At 42.1% G+C, this 18,361-nt stretch overlaps 1 protein-coding gene across 1 annotated transcript in view; it reads left to right on the top strand.

Moving 5' to 3' along the window:
• TMEM268 (transmembrane protein 268) overlaps positions 1–11,242 on the top strand; it is a 158,391-nt gene extending 147,149 nt beyond the window's left edge. The window contains exons 7-8 of the mRNA XM_078640848.1: positions 7,349–7,558; positions 8,689–11,242. Of these exons, the coding sequence (XP_078496974.1) occupies positions 7,349–7,558; positions 8,689–8,868 (390 nt within the window). The 3' untranslated portion in view covers positions 8,869–11,242. The remainder of the gene's footprint in view (positions 1–7,348; positions 7,559–8,688) is intronic.
• The last annotated feature ends 7,119 nt before the right edge of the window (positions 11,243–18,361 follow it).

Raw genomic sequence — 18,361 nt, 5'->3', positions numbered from 1 at the left:
GACTGAAGCCTTCTATCCAGAAAGGCAATATCTTCACCACCCGCCTGTGCCCATAAATGATCCACGGGCCACAAACAGAGGAAAAGGCACCCACAGAGGCAGTTCATTTCTGCAAAGGGTGACAACAGAAAGAATTGCACCCACTTTCAATTACTGCGGAGTCAAGAGCGTTGTCGGTGCGAGAGCACCCTTACCGCACCATCCGCAATATGCTGAATCTCCGTGAATAATCTCCCAGGCAGTGGCGGTGCATGAATGAGATCGGAGGAGTGTCGCTCCTCCGTGGGAGAGCAGGACACATGAAAAATAAAATGTTAATAAAACACATTTATTACCATTATAGTTTTCGTCCTGGCAGTAGCCAAGTCCGAGGGTGGGTAAGCAGCAAGGAGGAACAGTGTGCCCTTCGGGTTTAAAGTGCCACTTTGGCTGGCTTCTTGCGATGGCCAGCCTGACATGCGCACTTTAAACACTCCACAGCAAGCTTTCTCAGACAGCTGGGTGGAGAGAAGGCACAGAACCCCAGGGCTTTAAGGAACATCACACAAGTGTGCTCCAGCCAATCCTGGCCCTTCTCTCATGCTGCTGAGAGAAGCATCTGGATTGGTAAAGGGAAGTTGCTTCCTGGAGCTCTGGGATCTTGTGCTGCCGAAATGAAGAGGAACACCTAGCACAAGGCAAGCGGTAAGTAATTTTTTTTAAATATAAAGTTGCTTTAATTCACTGATAGGCACTGTGAGAAACTCCACTCTAGGGCTCTCAATTGTAGTCAATGGACCACGATTTAGAGCTTTGGCTTTGGGCCTAAAGGCAGTGTTGGTTTTTATTATTAGTACCCGTCAGTGTGCCTGTCCCTTCACCTGTGTTAATTGCAGATGGCCACCACTGCAGCCAGGCGCTGTGAGCGGAAGTGCCTTTTATAGCCCCCCCCTGTATTGCTTCGACCCTGATGATGTTTGTGCTGAGTGCGAGCAATAAGCTTGCTGTGCATTATGGGAATTGTAGTTACTACTTCTGCATACACTACGAATACAGTTAGCATTGAGTAACACCCTGATCTCGCCATTCTCTACCGCCCCCAACTTCGCCACCCTTCCTGTAATGTTTGGGACATCGTCGCATACCTCTATCGTGATATCAGATAACGCCGCTGGCAGCGTTCATGGCATTGACGTGCTTTGTTCGTTCGCCGTCTGCATCAGTAACATCTGTTTTCTACTTCTAGAAGTATGGCTATCAGATGGGATCTGAGTGTTGTTCACTCCCACCTAATACACCAGATATTTGAACCAATGGCATCCTGGGACATAAACCTACTTATTTTTTAACAGTGTTTTTTATTCTAATGAACTCCAAGGGACAAGATACTTGGTACATCGTTCCTTTGTCCTCAGTTTGCTGATTGAATTTCACTTTTATCATGAACTTGTTGTCCCTGTCTTTTTCTGCATTCTCACCCCCCCTCCCCTCTTAGCTGTGAAGGTGCTCCACTGTTTTAATATTAGACACGCTCTTAAATTTCGTCAGGGTAGGACCAGTGAAATAGATTGCAGTGACAGTTTTTTTGTTATGTCTATGTCTCTATGGATGGTGTTACAGATGCACACAGGCATCCATCTAAGACCACAAACTCTTAGGCCGGTTTCACCCCTTCATCCCATCTTACAAATGACACCCAATAAATTGAAGGCCTGTGCATATTAGACCAATAGTAAGCTGCAGTTCTTGGCCTTCGGCAGTTGTGTGGAATTCAGGAATATCCTCTGGGCTACTATTATGGTCACTCAGCATGGATTCTGCACATGCTATGCTCTCTATGCTTCATCCTGAGTCAATGTGCAGTTTGGCTAAGAGGGTTTAACTAGTTTGCATAAAACATGTGCTGCCTCGTGGGTTCTCCTCACTTGGTTCTGTTCTCCTACTATGTTAACTATTCAGAGGACGTGGAATAGGTGAAGTACAGGGTGATGGAGCCAGTAACTCCCTTATGTTTAATCTGTAAGGGCTCCCATATTTCCTACATACTTTCACCATGGGGTGGTATAGCGTAGATGTTTTGCAGGGTTATAAGTCACCCCACCCCCCACTAACAGGGGCATGGGCATTTAGTCCATAAGGCCTCAGCTTCACCATTGTACACAGCAGAAAGGCAGAGCGATGGAGGCTTGTGGCTGATAATGTATTCAGCGGTCCTCAACTCTGCTTCCTGCTGTCAAGATTGAAAGCCTCTCAGTCCACTTTGGCGTGAAAGAAATTTACATACCCTTTTACGTAGTCTTTTAGGCCAGCATATAAAAATACATTTCCGTTAATACAAATTGTTTCCTATTGAAAAATCCTCTAGCGATTTATTGTATTTAAAATAATTGCCCGGTGAGTCATAACTCATGTCCCAGTCTGATTTTGTTTGAAAAAAACTTTGCTTTAAGAAAATGGTGATTTGACTGTTATTGAACTCAATTTCCTCTCTCTTTTTAAGGGTTTAGCTTTCTCCCCAAATCAATGAGTGTGGTTTTGATAATGTATCTTTCCAGGATAATTGCAACGCGTTTACTCAATACTGCACACTGCAGGACAAGTCAATACCGAAAGAACGATGTGAGGCGTCACAAAGTGTGTTGTTTGCTAGAAAGCCCGGGCTGGATGAATGTGTAAGTTAAGACACGGGACCACTTAGTGACTATTCAGACAGGAGTCATTTATCATCTTAATATGCCTTTCAGTCCAGTGAAATGGCAGGACTTGGAAGTACAGACTGTGGCATCACCTCGTGCATCCATCCCCCCCACCCCTGCTAGTTTCTCCAGAATAGATACACCTCCGTGCACAAGCAAGTAGCATCCTTTTCTTCTCATCTCTGGTGCAAAAATGTTTTCTAGGGAAATTAGTTGTGGGTTATAGGTTTTGAGATATTGACTTCCATTGTTATGTTATGTTATGTTACATAGATTTGTAATGCGCACAGATACTCACGAGTGTCCCGGCGCGGTGCCTTGCGGGGTGAGAAATGGACTTTAAACAAAGAGGTGTGTTTTCAAGTTCTTCTTGAAAGCCACTGGGTCCTGAATATTACGTAAGGCAAGAGGAAGGGCATTCCAAGCAGCAGCAGCCTTCTGAGCTAAAGAGCTGCCTCCTAGCCTCTGATAGTTAAAACGAGGGACCTGGGCGAAACGTAGAGACATAGATCGCAGAGGTCGAGATGGAACATAAGAGGAGAAGCGTTTCTGCAAGTAGGAAGGGCCACTGCCATGAAGAGCACGGTGGGCCAGAGTCAGCGGTTTGAATTTTACTATTGGTCTGAGATGTTCACTGAAAAATAAAGAGGACTCCTGTGAGTTGTTTTAACCCCTTCCATGCTCATGACGAGCTCAGCTCGTCATGAGGCACGGTTGCCGTGTGCTCATGACGAGCTGAGCTCTTCATGACACGCATGGCGCTCACACACGGGGCTAATTCCCATGAGCTCGTCATGAGCACAGCGCCACCGTGCAGTGTGACGCGCCGAGCTCGTCATGAGCACTGTGGCGGTGCGCGCTCCCCCCCAGCGCCGCAGGGGAATTAGCCCTGCGGCAAAGGTGCTAAAAAGATAATTGACACCAATAACACGTTCTAAGGTGCAACTGGGATAAACTGGAATTTTGTAACTGGTCAACAAGAATTTCCACCAGTGCATCTAGTCTGAAGGTTCTCTCGTGGAGTGGGCCATTGGAAAAAATGGTATCCCATTATGGGCTTTAAGTGGGCTGGGTCCTGCTGGTGCTCAGCACTGCCAGTTGTAAAAAGCAGGCGCTAAAACGGGTCCCTAGCGGGCTCTCCATTTTTGCTCTCACCCTCTGGATGAAAAAATACCTTAACTCTGCAGCAGCGCCAGCCTTCACTGCCTTTGATATAACTTCAAAGAGACTCGTTATGGTTCTTTCAAAGTCTTATAATTTTAAAACTGAAGCATTTTCAGGGTTCTGTACAACGAAGTCATATTTGTTGCTTATTTATCTTAGGCAATTAACAACCATTGACAAAGCCAATAGTTCTGACTTGTTGTAGGTGTAATGTTACTTGCATTATATATCTGGATGAAATGACAGAAGCAGCAAAATACCAGTCGAGCGGGCCACTATGTGAAGCACAGATTTTTTGCTAATGTGTTTTTAAGCTCCGCCCTAATTAAATTGGGTACGCCCCTTGGAGAGACGACCCCCCTACCTCCCCAGTTTTTTCATTACACTTATAGCCCTGATTATATGTATTTTTTATCAGTGGCCGTAGGTGACCTAGCTCGATGCCAACTGGGGACAGAGTTGGTCGCCTCAGAAGGTCTGGAAGGTCAGAGGCCAAGTTAGTTTCCTAGTTTGACTGGTGCCTCTGACAGGACACTTGACACCCACGTCTATGAAAGGCTGTCATGGCAGATTTAGTCCTGTGTCAGCCTGATCCCTTTGCTGGGTCTGCAGGCGGGGCGTGTCACATGCCAGACTAGGAATGACGCTGCTTAAATTATTTCTTCATCCCAGTACAGCATTTAATTAGATACAATGAAAATTAGTCTCTCTTCTCGCCAGCAGGTGGCACTTTACTCATAGGTTGAAAATAACTCATCTTCCCTCGAACAGCAAACTGTTCACATAGTAGTAAAACAAATTTGACTAATCACGTTGTTGAGAGTCATAATTTTAAAATATTGTTAATTTGTTAAGGCGTTCTCAAGAAATCACCACTTTTTCCAAACACCTCCCAATTTGCTCATGTTGAGATGGTTGATGGCATGCTTGTACTCGCTCTGCTGTCTGTTACGTGGCAAGCATTGGTACTGTCATGCAGTGCCTTTTTTTCGACACCATTTGATTTTAAAAGATTTAGGGCCAGATGTAGGAAGCGTAATTCCGATCGGTAACAGCTGAAATTACCGAATTTCGGCCGTTACCGACAGGAATTAGGCTACTGAGATGCAGGGGCCAGATGTAGGTCGGTCGGTAACGGCCGAATTCGGCCGTTACCGACCAGTAATTGGATTTTGAGATGTAAGGCCCTTAATTTTACAGAATCGGTAAATGTACCTATTCGGTAAATTTACCGATTCGGTAAAATACCGAATCGGTATTTATACCGATTCGGTAAATCTCAGATGTAGGTGGGACTCTTCTGAGGGCCCGATGTAGGTAAATCCCATTTACCGATTTTGAAATACCGAATTTTACCGATTCGGTATTTCAAAATCGGTAAATGGGATGTAGGTCCCAACATCTGGATTCGTTACCGAATCCTTAACAATTCTTTAATTACCGATTCGGTAAATACCGAATCGGTAATGCCCATTCATTCCTATGGGCTTTGAAGCCCATAGGAATGATTAGGCATTACCGATTCGGTATTTACCGAATCGGTAATGAAAGAATTCACAAGGGTGCAGGGGGTGTCACTTTGACACCCTCTAGCACCCCCAAAACGGGCATGTGTGCAATGTGGCACACAGACATGCCCTAAGGGCACGTCTGTCTGTCACATGGCACATGTGTACATGCACAGATGTGCATGTACACAGGAATCGGTTTTTTACCATGGATTTGTATTCCATGGTAAAATACCGATTCTGTAAGCTATGTGCTGATGGAACATAGGCTACCTACATTGCATTTTCGGTAATTTTACCGAATCGTTATCATTACCGAATCGGTAAATTTACCGATTCGGTAATGATAACGAATCGGTAAAATTACCGAAAATGTGCCCCTACATCTCGATAGCCCTTTACCGATCGGAAACGGCCGAAAATCGGTATTTTCGGCCGATTCCGATCGGTAAAGGGCTACCTACATCGGGCCCTGAGTCCCAAAGGCCCTACAAATTCGGTATTTTACCACACAATCCTATTGTGTGGTAAAATACCGAATTCAGGTGTGCATGCACATGTGTGCATGCACACCTAGCCATGTGACAGACAGACATGCCCTTAGGGCATGTCTGTGTGCCACATGGCGCACATGCCTATTTGTGGGGTGCCAGAGGGTGTCAAAGTGACACCCCCTGCACCCTTGCAAAATTCGGTATTTACCGATTCTGTAAATACAGAATCGGTATTTCCCATTGATTCCTATGGGCTTCAAAGCCCATAGGAATCAATGGGAAATACGATTCTGTATTTACAGATTCGGTATATACAGAATGTTACAGATTCGGTATTTCCACATCTGGAAATACCTACATCTCCCCCTTCATATTTACCACTTCTTAAATACCGAATCGGTAAAATTCGGTATTTAAGAAGTGGTAAATAAGAATTACCTACATCGGGCCCCAGGTGCCCAAATTGCCAATTCGGTAATTTACCGATTCCTTAAAATACCGAATCGGTAAATTACCGAATTAGCAATGTAGGGAGCACTCAAATGAGTGCTTTCCCCTTTTTGGGATTCGTTATTTACCACCAACTACAAGTTGGTGGTAAATAAAGAAAAAAAAACAAAAAGCAATTTAATGCAAATTGCTTCAGTGCCATGTTGCAGACATACATGCTCTAAGGACATGTATGTCTGCAACATGTGCACCCATACACAATTGAGGGGTGCAACAGGGTGTCAAAGTGACACCCTGCCACCCTTCAATGTTTCCCCCAATTACCGAATCGGTATTTATCGATTCGGTAATTGACATTCATTCCTATGGGCCTCCAGGCCCATAGGAATGAATGGCAATTACCGAATCGGTAAATACCGATTCGGTAATTACCGAAACTTACCGATTCGGTAATTTTTTCGGTAAAATTACCTACATCCCATTTGCCTGTTCTTAAATACCGAATCGGTATGATTCGGTATTTAAGAATCGGTAATCTGGGATTACCTACATCGGGCCCAATATGTTTTTCTCTGCGTAAGTAGTGTTTAGAAAGTCCATAAGCAAAAAACAATAAATATATTTGGCAAGCGTCAAGAGACTAGCAACCCTTCAACATAAATGCAGAGGGTTAATTTGTCACCACGTCCCATGCTCCTTGGCGTCTTTCTAAGATTGGGGTTATACCACATGCGCTTTCATTACGAGATCCTTCCAAGCCCTTCGCTGGTCTCTTTCAGAAAGGGCCACCTTCTCGAGAGCAGACTAAAGCCACCACCAAGGAATGTTTACTTAATTCAAGTACCTCAGAAACACCCAAAGGGAAATAAACCCACATGCCTAATGACTGCATGTTTCAAGATTTCTTGCAGGCATCTTGAGAGTGGCCCCTTTCAGAGATTTGAGCCTCATCACTGGCCTTGCATCCACCATGCAGCTGGATTTTACTGGAAGATGTGTACAACTTTGTGAAACTACAGGAACAGAACAGTAATGTGTGTGCGCTGCTCTCTTTCAGCCGGCTCTACGCAGGTGCCTGGACCATCTTTGTATTGTCATGGAAACGGTCGTAACACCAGACCCAGGGACGGATGGGAGCGAGATGGAAGAAGGAGATGCCAGAGGCCAGACTGAAGCGTCGCCTCTTCTCTCTGTTGGCCGGGGCTCCCAGAAAAAGCCCTTGCTGTGCAGTGAGATAGTCCCTCTTATTCAAGAGGGGGAACCTGATGTAAGTTTTTGTTTCTGGATATGTATGCATGATTGATCAAAGAACATTCTAGAAAAGGGGGCTGGGGCAGGAAAAGATGGGCGCAGTTGGGGTATACCATGACAAAGAACTTAAACTAAATGTGTCCAATCCCATCTAGAGTCCCCTCACAGCTTGTATGACTGACTGTCTGTCTCCCTGGAGATGCTCATTCAGTCACTGTTGCAAGGTGGCTGAATCACTGATTGAACTACTGACCCCCTCCAAACCCAGCCTGATCCACTTAGGACCTCTTAGAGCATGAGTCATGGGTGGCCTACTCACTGCCTTCATCACAATGGCATCTCTCTGCCCCTCACACACCAGAGCCATTATTCTCCTCTTTATAAGCCCTGTTCTTCCAAGAACCCCCTTGCAGCCTGATGCACATATGATATCCTGACAGCTGAGCAACCATCATATCTTGAACCAGTGAGGACCCTCACGCCCCCTGGTTAAGTGGGCCCTCCTCATTAACTGATTCACTAAGGGGCTTCCAAAAAACCTATAATCAACCTGGATTCTGCTGACCTGTTCCACAGTGGACTCCTCTTAATCTAAAGCACGACGGACTGCTCATATCCTCACCCCCTCATAACCCCTCCCCCCGAATAGCCAGAACCACAGAGCCTTCCTTCATAGACCAGACGATGCCCTCAGAGGATATACTCTATAGAGGGCTCCTCATAGGCAGAACCACAAAAGCCTTCCCCACAGTGTCTCAATCATGGAGCCTCACTCAATTCAACCTGTATCACTGAGGCTGAATTTCACTCAGGTAGGTCCTCACGCTGACAGAACCACTGAGTGCCATCCCACACCCAACCCGCAACATTGATGCCCCCACAGCATAATCCGCGAATGAAACCATTGAGGTCACCCTAAACATAAATGTTTAAACAGATGTTCCACCTGCTGCTTGAATAGGGCTACCCTAAAGATTGCATATATGAGGTCCCAAAATGCTCCATGTAAGTGTGTTCACAGATGTGTGTAGTGTATTTAAATAGATGCAGAGGGTAGTCCTTTTGAGCGAGTGGGGGTTACAATTGTTGGGATTCCTCCGGTGTTGCTGCAGGTAATGTGTAGCTGTCTTCCACTCCTTTCTACAGGTCATGGCTCATCAGCTGCTGGTCATCTTCAGCGCATGCTACGTAAGGCTGCTTATCACTGGTCAGCTACCAGCGGTCTCTGTGGTACGCCATGCTGAGAAGATAAATGCACCTTGCCTCTGCCAATTCATAGAGGCAAGTGCCCTGGAGGGGGAACAGTGCTGGAGCAAGCCCAGGTGAACGGAGACAATCCCTCGATCAAACACGACTTTTGAGACCCACTACAGGAAATGCTACAAAGATGGCCTGGCAGAAAGCATAAAGGCCCAGAAGTACAGGGCTACTTAAAGAAATCCCAGATGAAGAAGGAGCAGCAAATCTTCATCTATAAAAGGGAGAACTCTTATTTAAGTGTTCACTTTAGATTGCTTGAATCTACACCCATAAATTGACTTAAGACCAAGATTAATGGGTGATGTGAAACTAGAAACGGGGTGCGTTTCATTTGCCGAAAGCATTCCTGCGACAAGAAACACAATGCATTTAACAAACACAGGGTGGCTCCTAGGCAGACAAGGGAGGTTATGCTGGAAGACAACATTGAAAATCTAAGTCTAACTGTCTCCTCTGCAACCAACCACACTAGATGCCACCATGAAATATTTTTTACACAGTCTTGGGTATCTCCAAACCAGGTTGTCTACAAGTACAGATGTGCGATGCTTTTTTGTGTCCTGACCACCAGATCTTGTGCAGGGTGGATAGACGGCTACATTTTCGAACTTGTAGAAGCACCCTTTTGTTCTTACTCCAAAACATATCCATTAAAAACCTACTTTTTGCCAACTTATTTGATGAAGATACAGAGTCAAGCATCTGGAACTCCCTGTTCAAGGGACCAAGGCAGGAGACATTTCAGACTTTGGGCAGAGAAATATGGAGAGAAAAACAGACAGTGATAACCAAAAAGTTACAGACCATTTCAGAAGAACTTGTTAGACATCTGCATCCGAATACCTCAGTTCACTACAGGGCGAGTCTACTTGGGAGATCTCACACTATCTTCCTCACAATTGTCTTGTTTGTGTTATTGGGTGGTTTCCCAGCACAGCATATATGCCAAGTCAAAGGGGCGGAGGTGCATCTGAACTGGCCTGGGGACCATCAAGAGCCACTCATCCTCCTTCTGAAGGGATCTAAAGTCAAAACCATAGGCAGCGATATCAGGTGGTGCCGAATGAACAAAGAGCCTGCTTGACATTTCTCATTGAAATGAATCATTGGCTGCCTGATTAATCATTGGCCATGAGTTATTAAAATGTGAATCTCTGTGAACAGTGCAGATGAATAAGTCAAGTGGGCAAAGAAGGAAATACTGGTTCAACAATAAGACATGATATTGTGGCTCAAGTGGCATGAGCTGGTTGGTTTAACTAACTTTGTACTGGGAGATGTAAAATTCTTAACTTCATACATTCATACATGGAAATACAGGACTATGTTCACTGCATTCTCTAGTGGAAAGTGACCTATGTTCTTAAAGGCGATCTTCTGATGAAATATAAACATCTAGATATGTTACAGCGATCCCCCATTACTAACAATAAGGATTATTTGAGACCTATCTGACATCATTCTGTAGCTGATCACTTTAAAAGAAAATGTTAATGTTTATTGTAAGATTTTTATGCTGCAGCACCAATGCCTCAGTGTGCACACTGATGCTGTTCACTGTGCCAGAACATAATTCTCACTGGTCAGTGTGTGTCACATGTTTTCATACAGTCACATAGCTGCATTCTGTCCATCACAATATTGACCAAAGCATACATAATTGAGGCAGCTTCACACCAGGTCCTCTGGAACAGTACAGCATTGGAGGGCCATTTTATGCACCAGGGTTGGCTTAAACAAACAAACAAATAATGTGGCATGTAATATGATTACGGGTAAACGTTGTGTTTCATTCTATGACAGCATTGTTTAGCTGTTTCTACAATTTATTCGACTTTCATAACAAATAAACTCAAATGCAATAGATAATAGACAGGGCCCCAAAGAAACGCAACTGTACACATTTAGCAGGCCCTCTTTAACACTTAATGCGCCATCAACAAACAATTGTTGTCATCTATAGAAAAAAGTGACACTACTTCATTATCAGTGAATTTTGTTTACAGAGTAAAATATTTTTTAAAAACATATATACCATGTTGCATTTAGCAGACAAATCTAGGCTATTGTAATAAAGCTATTCCTCTCTTATTCTGTTCATTCCAGTTATGGTTTGAAACCTTTATTGGGGTTAGTCTGACGTTTGCTCCTTAGAGCCTGGGGAAACTTTGCTTTGCAATGGGAAACAAACATACTCAGTAGTATTGCAAATAATGTATTTATATGTAAGTGTCTTACTATGTAGTACTTTACATTTCAAGTAAGCAGACCATAATAATAGATGCAAAATAGCTGGCAATTTTCGAAACTTTGAGTGTCCTCTTACTACTATTTTTAGAGTGCCAAGTCTGTTATGCTACGTTTTATTTGCACTAATTGTCAAATGATAAATTATTTACAATTTAAAGTGTTTTTTTGTGGAAATAAGTTTGTATTTTTATGCAACAAAATTAAATTATATATAAATAAAAAAGTAACTATTTTTAATTGCAGTACATGTTCTTTTATAGATAGTTATACATTTTACACCTAGCTATAGAGAAACAGAGTGGTGAACAAGAGCTGGAGCTCCAAGTTACAAATGCGGTTGGTTTTAAAGAAGCAAAGGCCAGATTTATGACTGTTTTTAGCGGTGGCAAATGGGAAATCAGCCCATTTGCAACCGCTAAAAAGAGTTGTAGTATGTACCAAGCCTATTTTACGAGTCGGTAACCCGTTACCGACTCACAAAATAGGTTTTGTGAGTTGCTACTTGAAAGGGGCATGCCAAGGGAGTCCCTTCCTAATGGTGAGTTGAAGGGGAATGTAAGATAGTTTTGTGACCGAAAATGCGATAGCAAAACAATCTCATTTACCACCAATTTAAATTTGGTGTTGAGCCAGGCGCAAATTGAAAGTGGTACCCAGGGAACTCCTTTCTCTTTGTGATTGTCAGCAAAAAATGTTTTTAAGAGCAGGCAGTGGTCCCACTGACTACTTACTGCCTACTCTTAAAAAATGAAACTGTGCAATGCCATGCAGATGAATACTTCTTCTTAGGGAGTTGTACTAAGCAGATATTGCCATGCTTTGGAATTACTGATGACCCGGAGATGTTCCTTGTCTTTTTATCCTCATTACCCAAGTGGTCCGGACATATGTATTGCATTCACTATTGTGGTTTACAATCTCTTTCCCTCTTTTAAAATGGTGCTGGTTCGTAGAGGACAAACAGCGCCCTTCCTCAATTTCTAGTTACGCTAACGTCAATATGTGCTTCACTCGTCATAGCTGCACAAACCTTTTTGGAATCTTTGGCCCGTTACTGGTGTCGGGTAAATAAGTGGGCAACCTTAGGGCTAACAGTGTTTTTTAGAATACTTCGCAGTGCTTTTAAAACGGGCACGTCCCTGATCAATTTTTCATTTAATGCATTGCAACATACTTTCATGGTCCTGCGTGGAAAAGTGCCTGATTTGGCTGTATTGTATTGGCAATTCCCATTTAACAATTACTTTTCAGCGTCTTCAGGGCGTTACTGATTTGGGGTGAATTTGCGGACAACAGTCTGGTTGAGATTGTGTTTTATGGATACTTTATACACTATAAAATAAGTTTATGCCTGATCAGCATCCATGTTCTAGCTCTTTGCTTCAGCAGGCTTTCCTTTGTCCTGCTTTGAATAAAGTGTCAGATTCGGATTTACTCGATTGGCAACCCATAACTGATGGTAAGCGAAGACGTGACATTGGGCCAATCATTCAGACCTTCCCCATATACCTCAACGCTGAGGTAGGAAGGTCATAAGTCTTACTTAATTTAAACAATTTCAATGTCTATGCATACCAGTGTTTTGGGTGGCACAGGCCAATTGGGTATACGTATGTTATGGACATCTGTGATGCTTACCAGCGGAATAATGATTCATACTTCAATAGAAGAGGGCCCGCAACTACCAGGGGGGGCATATAAAAAATTGTTTACATTCGACCGTAGGTGATTATACAGTTTGACATGCGATTACTTTTTTTGGTCGCAGTGTTTATTTAGGCCGAGATGGCCGTTAATACATTTCTGAGGTTTGATACAATTGCTCAACAACCATCACAAATTGACTTCTTGTTGGAAGGACCTACTAAGCGTGGCATATTTTCCTTCTGCATTAGTCCACTATCTTGGTAGTTGGACATTGTTTTAGGTAATCTCGATACTTATAGCATGCTTTTAATCACATTTTCCAAAGTTTTATTTTGAGACATCTCTCCTTTTTTTGTCTGTATGAACAACACAGAAGTTTCTGGCCTTAAGGTGTGATCATTGCTCACATTTGGGTGTTTAATTGCACTGTTTAATGTCTGCTTTTTTGCAAACTGTTGTTTCGCATCCAGCCTTTCTTGGGACATGGTTTGGTTGTGCGTTTCCTCCTTGGTTTCTATGGTGGCACATTGTTATGTTGTTCGGTTATGAATTTAGGATTATGCAGATATGGATTAGATAACAAATATTTGAAATTATAATTTATGGTTTTACAGCCTTGAAAAAGTCTGTTGGACGAAATAGGTGTTGGAAACTATTCATGCCATGTACAGAAATGTGTTGCAAATAAATGGAAGAATTTGAAAATTGACCGCTCATTAATTGACTTTCTTATCAAGGAGTCTTACAGAAAGAGCAGTGTGTGTGCTTCGGTGCTTTGTTGTCAGGGTGGTGCCAGGCAGACCAAAGAGTAAGGAGCGTCCTCCTTCTATGAATGATAGCACTGAGGCTTCAGCTGTTGTAAAGAGGTAAGTTTCAAGGGTGAAAATAAGTAATTTTCCATTCAATGTCATTTTGCAGAAGCAGACTTGAGATTGTGATTATTTGTTACAACTGGAAAAGGAGGAATTCCCTCTTAGACATACATATTTTCCTTTTAGCTGATAGCTTTTCATCATATTCGAATTCAATGTATGCCACAGCCAACATTTGTCTTGTTGCCAGCACTATTCGCAGACGTGTCCAGTATATCATTTTTTTACATTTTCATGTTTGGGGCTGCACCATCCACATAAATGGGTATAAGGGTAACATTCCAATTTGTCATCTCAGACCATACTCGAACAACCAGAATGTATTTATTATTTCACAAGTCCACCCAGAGTTGTTGGGAAAAGGTGTGCGGGGGCTACAGAAGCACCCTCGAAATAAACATGCTGGAGTTTAGAAGGCGAATAAGCATAAAGATGAGTTTATACATTGTGGTGCCTTCAAAGATAGGGGTCAAATGTCAGGCTATGTCTTCTGACAAATTGCTGCTTATGCTTTTAACATGAAGACTGGTTTACTTTTCTTTCTCTAACTACAAAGTTAGAAGATTTTGTAAAGTGGAGTATCTGACAATCTTGTTGGGGTACAGGGAGTGCGAAATAAAATGTTGTAGGATGTCAGTCTTCTCCTAACAAAACAACATTTGAATACATGTACCAATATTTCAAAATATACCAGCAGTTCATAAAGCTAATTATTTGTAATTCTGAAGAGTGATGAAAACAAATATTTTAATAGGCTCAAATCAAGATACCTTTCATGATGAAAATGATAAATGTTTGCTGAAATTCAAGGTTCACACATTATGGTCTGTATGCAATGGTTTTATCAGTAAAACCTTATGCCAGTCCGAATTGTGTGGCCATTGGAATAGAGAATGTGCTGTCTATAAAAGTAATAGATTTGCAACATTATGCTCCAAAATGCACCACTAGCTACATACAATACTTTTAACACCCCCTGCTGAATGGCTGTGGCAGATTTGCTATACTTATTCTTTGTGTGACGTTTGGATTTTTCACAATCCTATGATTTCAGCATTGTAATATTGATGGCAGCAGCAGCACCCCAACTCTGAAAATTGTTCCAGCACCACTGCATCTACCACTTATTCAGCTGAACATGCAGGGTACAAATCATAGTTTATCAAATGTAATTTGTGCAAAAGATCCAGAGCCACTTATATTCTGTGCACACATTTGTAATGGATTATTTGAACCTGCTGTTCCTGGAAATATTTGACTATAGGTACTGCATATCAGTACTACTATTATCGATTCCCCTAAATCTACTTCCACTTCTCTCCAACTACATCAGAACTTTAATTTCTATTGGTATACATACCCCTTACAGTTCTAACATCAATCTGAACCCCCCTCCCCAATATTGTCAGATTCATCACATGCACTTCAATTTATTGTAGAATGTAGGCCATCCTTTCCAGGTAGCAGACACATCTTTAGCATACGTCAAAAGATTTATATTGCTGTAATTTAATAGTGTACATATATCCACAAAGCCTAACTCTCATCCCTTCCTTTAAATTTGCAAATATAGTGGGAGATTCCCTTATGGTGGACCTGGTCATGAAGGTGCACATGTTTGTGTGTATTCCAGTGCTTGACAGTGACAGCTGGGAATTTGCATATATTTATAACCTATAATCTTGGTGACCTTCACGCGTACAGAGTCTATTGTAGCACAATGTGTGGCTAATATACCAAACAAAATGTTTGCCTCTAATGGAATTGCAGCTTTCCAAAAGGAATCAGCCATATCCATAAGCAACTAAGCTGGTCTGGTCCATTGTTTGAGAGCCCATGCTCCGTTTGTATTATGTAGTATAGTATAACAGTACTTCTTAGAATCCACTATTTGCTTACATCCTTATTCCCAAAGTAATTTAAGTATGGTGAAGGCTCTAGATGCCCTCTCATCATCTCACAGAAGTTGAGGATGCAACACATCGGCTTGTAGTACTCGTGTTGTCTCCAAGGGATTACTGTGCGATATGTACACTATTCTTTAGATTCTTAGCATGTTTTGTTTGCAACAGTGCTATTGTTGCTATCAGACACTGGAAACTTGAGCCAGTATTTAATAGAACTTGTTAGATTACCATTTTCCTCATATACTGTAGTCCTAGCTTCACTATTTATAAATAAGTGGTGAGCTGGCATTGGTAACATCAAAAAAGAATGAAGTGATACTACCCAAAGTAAACCAATCACCTATAATTACTCCTAAAGCTTCCAGAGAAGAGAAGTTTTCAAACTATGAAGTAGGAAAAAATACTCGGCATAATCCACAGGTATGTGCAAAAAGGGGAAATGGATAACTTGGGGAAAGATTGTAGAGAGGTTCAGGACTCAAAAACAAAACCACATCAGGCAAAATAGAGACCAATATGTGCTAACTATGAAAGCGAGAAATGAGAACAATCAAGTCAGTTTTCCTTCTTCTCGTTGTCATCTGTCCCTTTTCTGTGACTAAGAAACTGTGGCTGATCCCGCACCTGCAAATGTCACTGGTACCTAAGGGACACCTTTAGGCCAAAAGATATCAACTCTTCCTTTATAGTCTGCAGGGTTGTGACTCCAGTCTCGAAAGTGGTCTGTTTTGACTCCCTTAAAGCACAAGTTACTCCAGTTCACTATCACTTTTGTCACCCGTTTACATTTTTTCAGGAACCAAGCATTAACATCAAGGTGCCAGTGCCTCATGAGCCTTTGTAGTCTTTCTTGACACCCCCTCCACTTGCACCTCTGATTACAAAAGGTTCTTTCCAGGACCTCGGTGTAGATAAAGTGTTGTACCGCCTTAAGCTATTCACATTGGCAAACTTGGGCTTCCATGGTGTGTGGCTTTTCAAGGCCTTCATCTCATTTTCCAAGTGTTGTATGTTGGTTTATAGGATTGCAAATGTTGTGTAAATAGTTTTTAAGGTCTTGACGTCTATGGAAACTACAGATGTCCTACCTAAGTTTTATTCAGCCGTCCAACATATTTTTGTCCTATGCCCTTCATAAAGGAGACTTATTTCAATGGGCTGGGCAGAACTATATAGCTCTCACAGCATTTTCATTGTTAGTGTGTTTCCCTGTCCCCAGGTCATGGGTGTCCGTGTGACCTACTCTATCCCTGCCTCATCAGCTGAATCATTCCTGGCTGTGGAAAACCTTAGATAGAAAAGATGTTTCTTCCCTGCATGGTTTTTAGGTCTAGCCTGGGCAGGCATGCGCTGCTCTACGAGGCCTGCTTTATTCGAGTATGGACTTGAAGCTCCTTCCACTCTCCACCCATATTTGTCATTGGCTTGTGCCATTGTCCTTTGTTAATGCTGGCTTCTGATTCATTGATAGGCTTGTTGGTCCCTCCTTAGTACTGCTTCATCTTCATTTGTAACTTACCATGAGGACTGGCCCCTTTTCTTCGGTTGTTACACTGTCTTATTTAATCTGTAAGCACTATTTTCTTTAATGAGTTGTTCCTATTGCAGGCATGTGTGCTTTCACTTCCCAAGCAGCCCTGGACAATGGCGGCTGCTTCTTTGAAATGCAAAAGGCCTCACATTTACAAGAGTTTGAGCTATTGGCAATGTAAATTGCAATACCTTTTATTTATGTGGTAATTATCAAAACAGATAAATAAAAGGCATTGTCATTTACAATGCCAATATCTTAAACTCTCGCAAACGCGAGACCTATTTCATTGCAAATGCTTGTTTTACTAAGTGATTAAATTCACAGATCCAAGTTATAGGGTTCCCTTCTCTCTTGGTACCACGGTTCCTGCCATGAATCTGTATTCATCATCAAGTTTCTCATTAACTGCACAGGGAGAGACTGGGGACTGAAGTAACAGTTATGGATGATATCTTCTAGTTAGTTACTGGAGATTACTTGTTATTTTCACCCATATGGGGAATAACACACAGATCCAGTGTAAGAAATTGCGTTATTGTTTAAGTGAGGTGGAAGTCCCACTCAGGCAACAATCACAATCTTTGTCAGAGTGAACGACTGGTATCGTGGTACAAAGCAGTCAGGCTTGATTTAGAGGCAAAGTGTAAAATATTTATGCAGAACGTAACCAGTAATAAAGTGAAAAAAACAACACAAGAAAAATGTCAAACCTATTTAAATAACTAGAGTAAGTTTTAATTAATAAAATACTAACACAACAAAAAATCAAATTAGTAGAAATGGAGATATTCAATTAAAATGTTGTAATTAAGGATAACTCCTAAAGCACAAGGCACAACTCATGGTCGTCTGGTGGAACTGGACCAAGGGAAAGTCAAACATTCAGGCCGACCGTGATGCAGTGCAGGCTGGGTACAGGGACCAGGTTAGTCCAGCTGAAAAAGTAACCTTCTCAAAGTCCGGCACAAAGAGTTTCATTGGCAGGGGATTCATTACTGTTAATTATTCTACAGCATGAGAGACATTTAGTTGTAGCAATTTTGACATGCTTCACACATTTGTCTTACTTATTTGACTGCTGGGCTATCAATCTCCGCTTTTTCTTTGCGTTTTATTAGACATTAGCCATTGATTACATTTCCCTACATACATCTGGCCGCTTGCAATCACTCTTTGTAATGGGGCATGAGGAATGAAGGATGTGTAGCCACTTTGAAATTGATTTCTTTTTTACTACAGTCCCAAAGCATTTGGTGTGAATGAATGCTGCACATTGTATTCTTTAATACAAATGTAAAAATGTATGTTGGTATGCTGGTGTGATTTAATGAATATTTTAATATCGGTTC

This window comes from Lissotriton helveticus, chromosome 5_1 (genome assembly GCF_964261635.1).
Source record: "Lissotriton helveticus chromosome 5_1, aLisHel1.1, whole genome shotgun sequence".
In the NCBI taxonomy this organism is placed as follows: Eukaryota; Metazoa; Chordata; class Amphibia; order Caudata; family Salamandridae; genus Lissotriton; species Lissotriton helveticus.
Note: the sequence above shows the minus strand (reverse complement) of the source record. Positions and strands in the feature narration are given on the sequence as shown.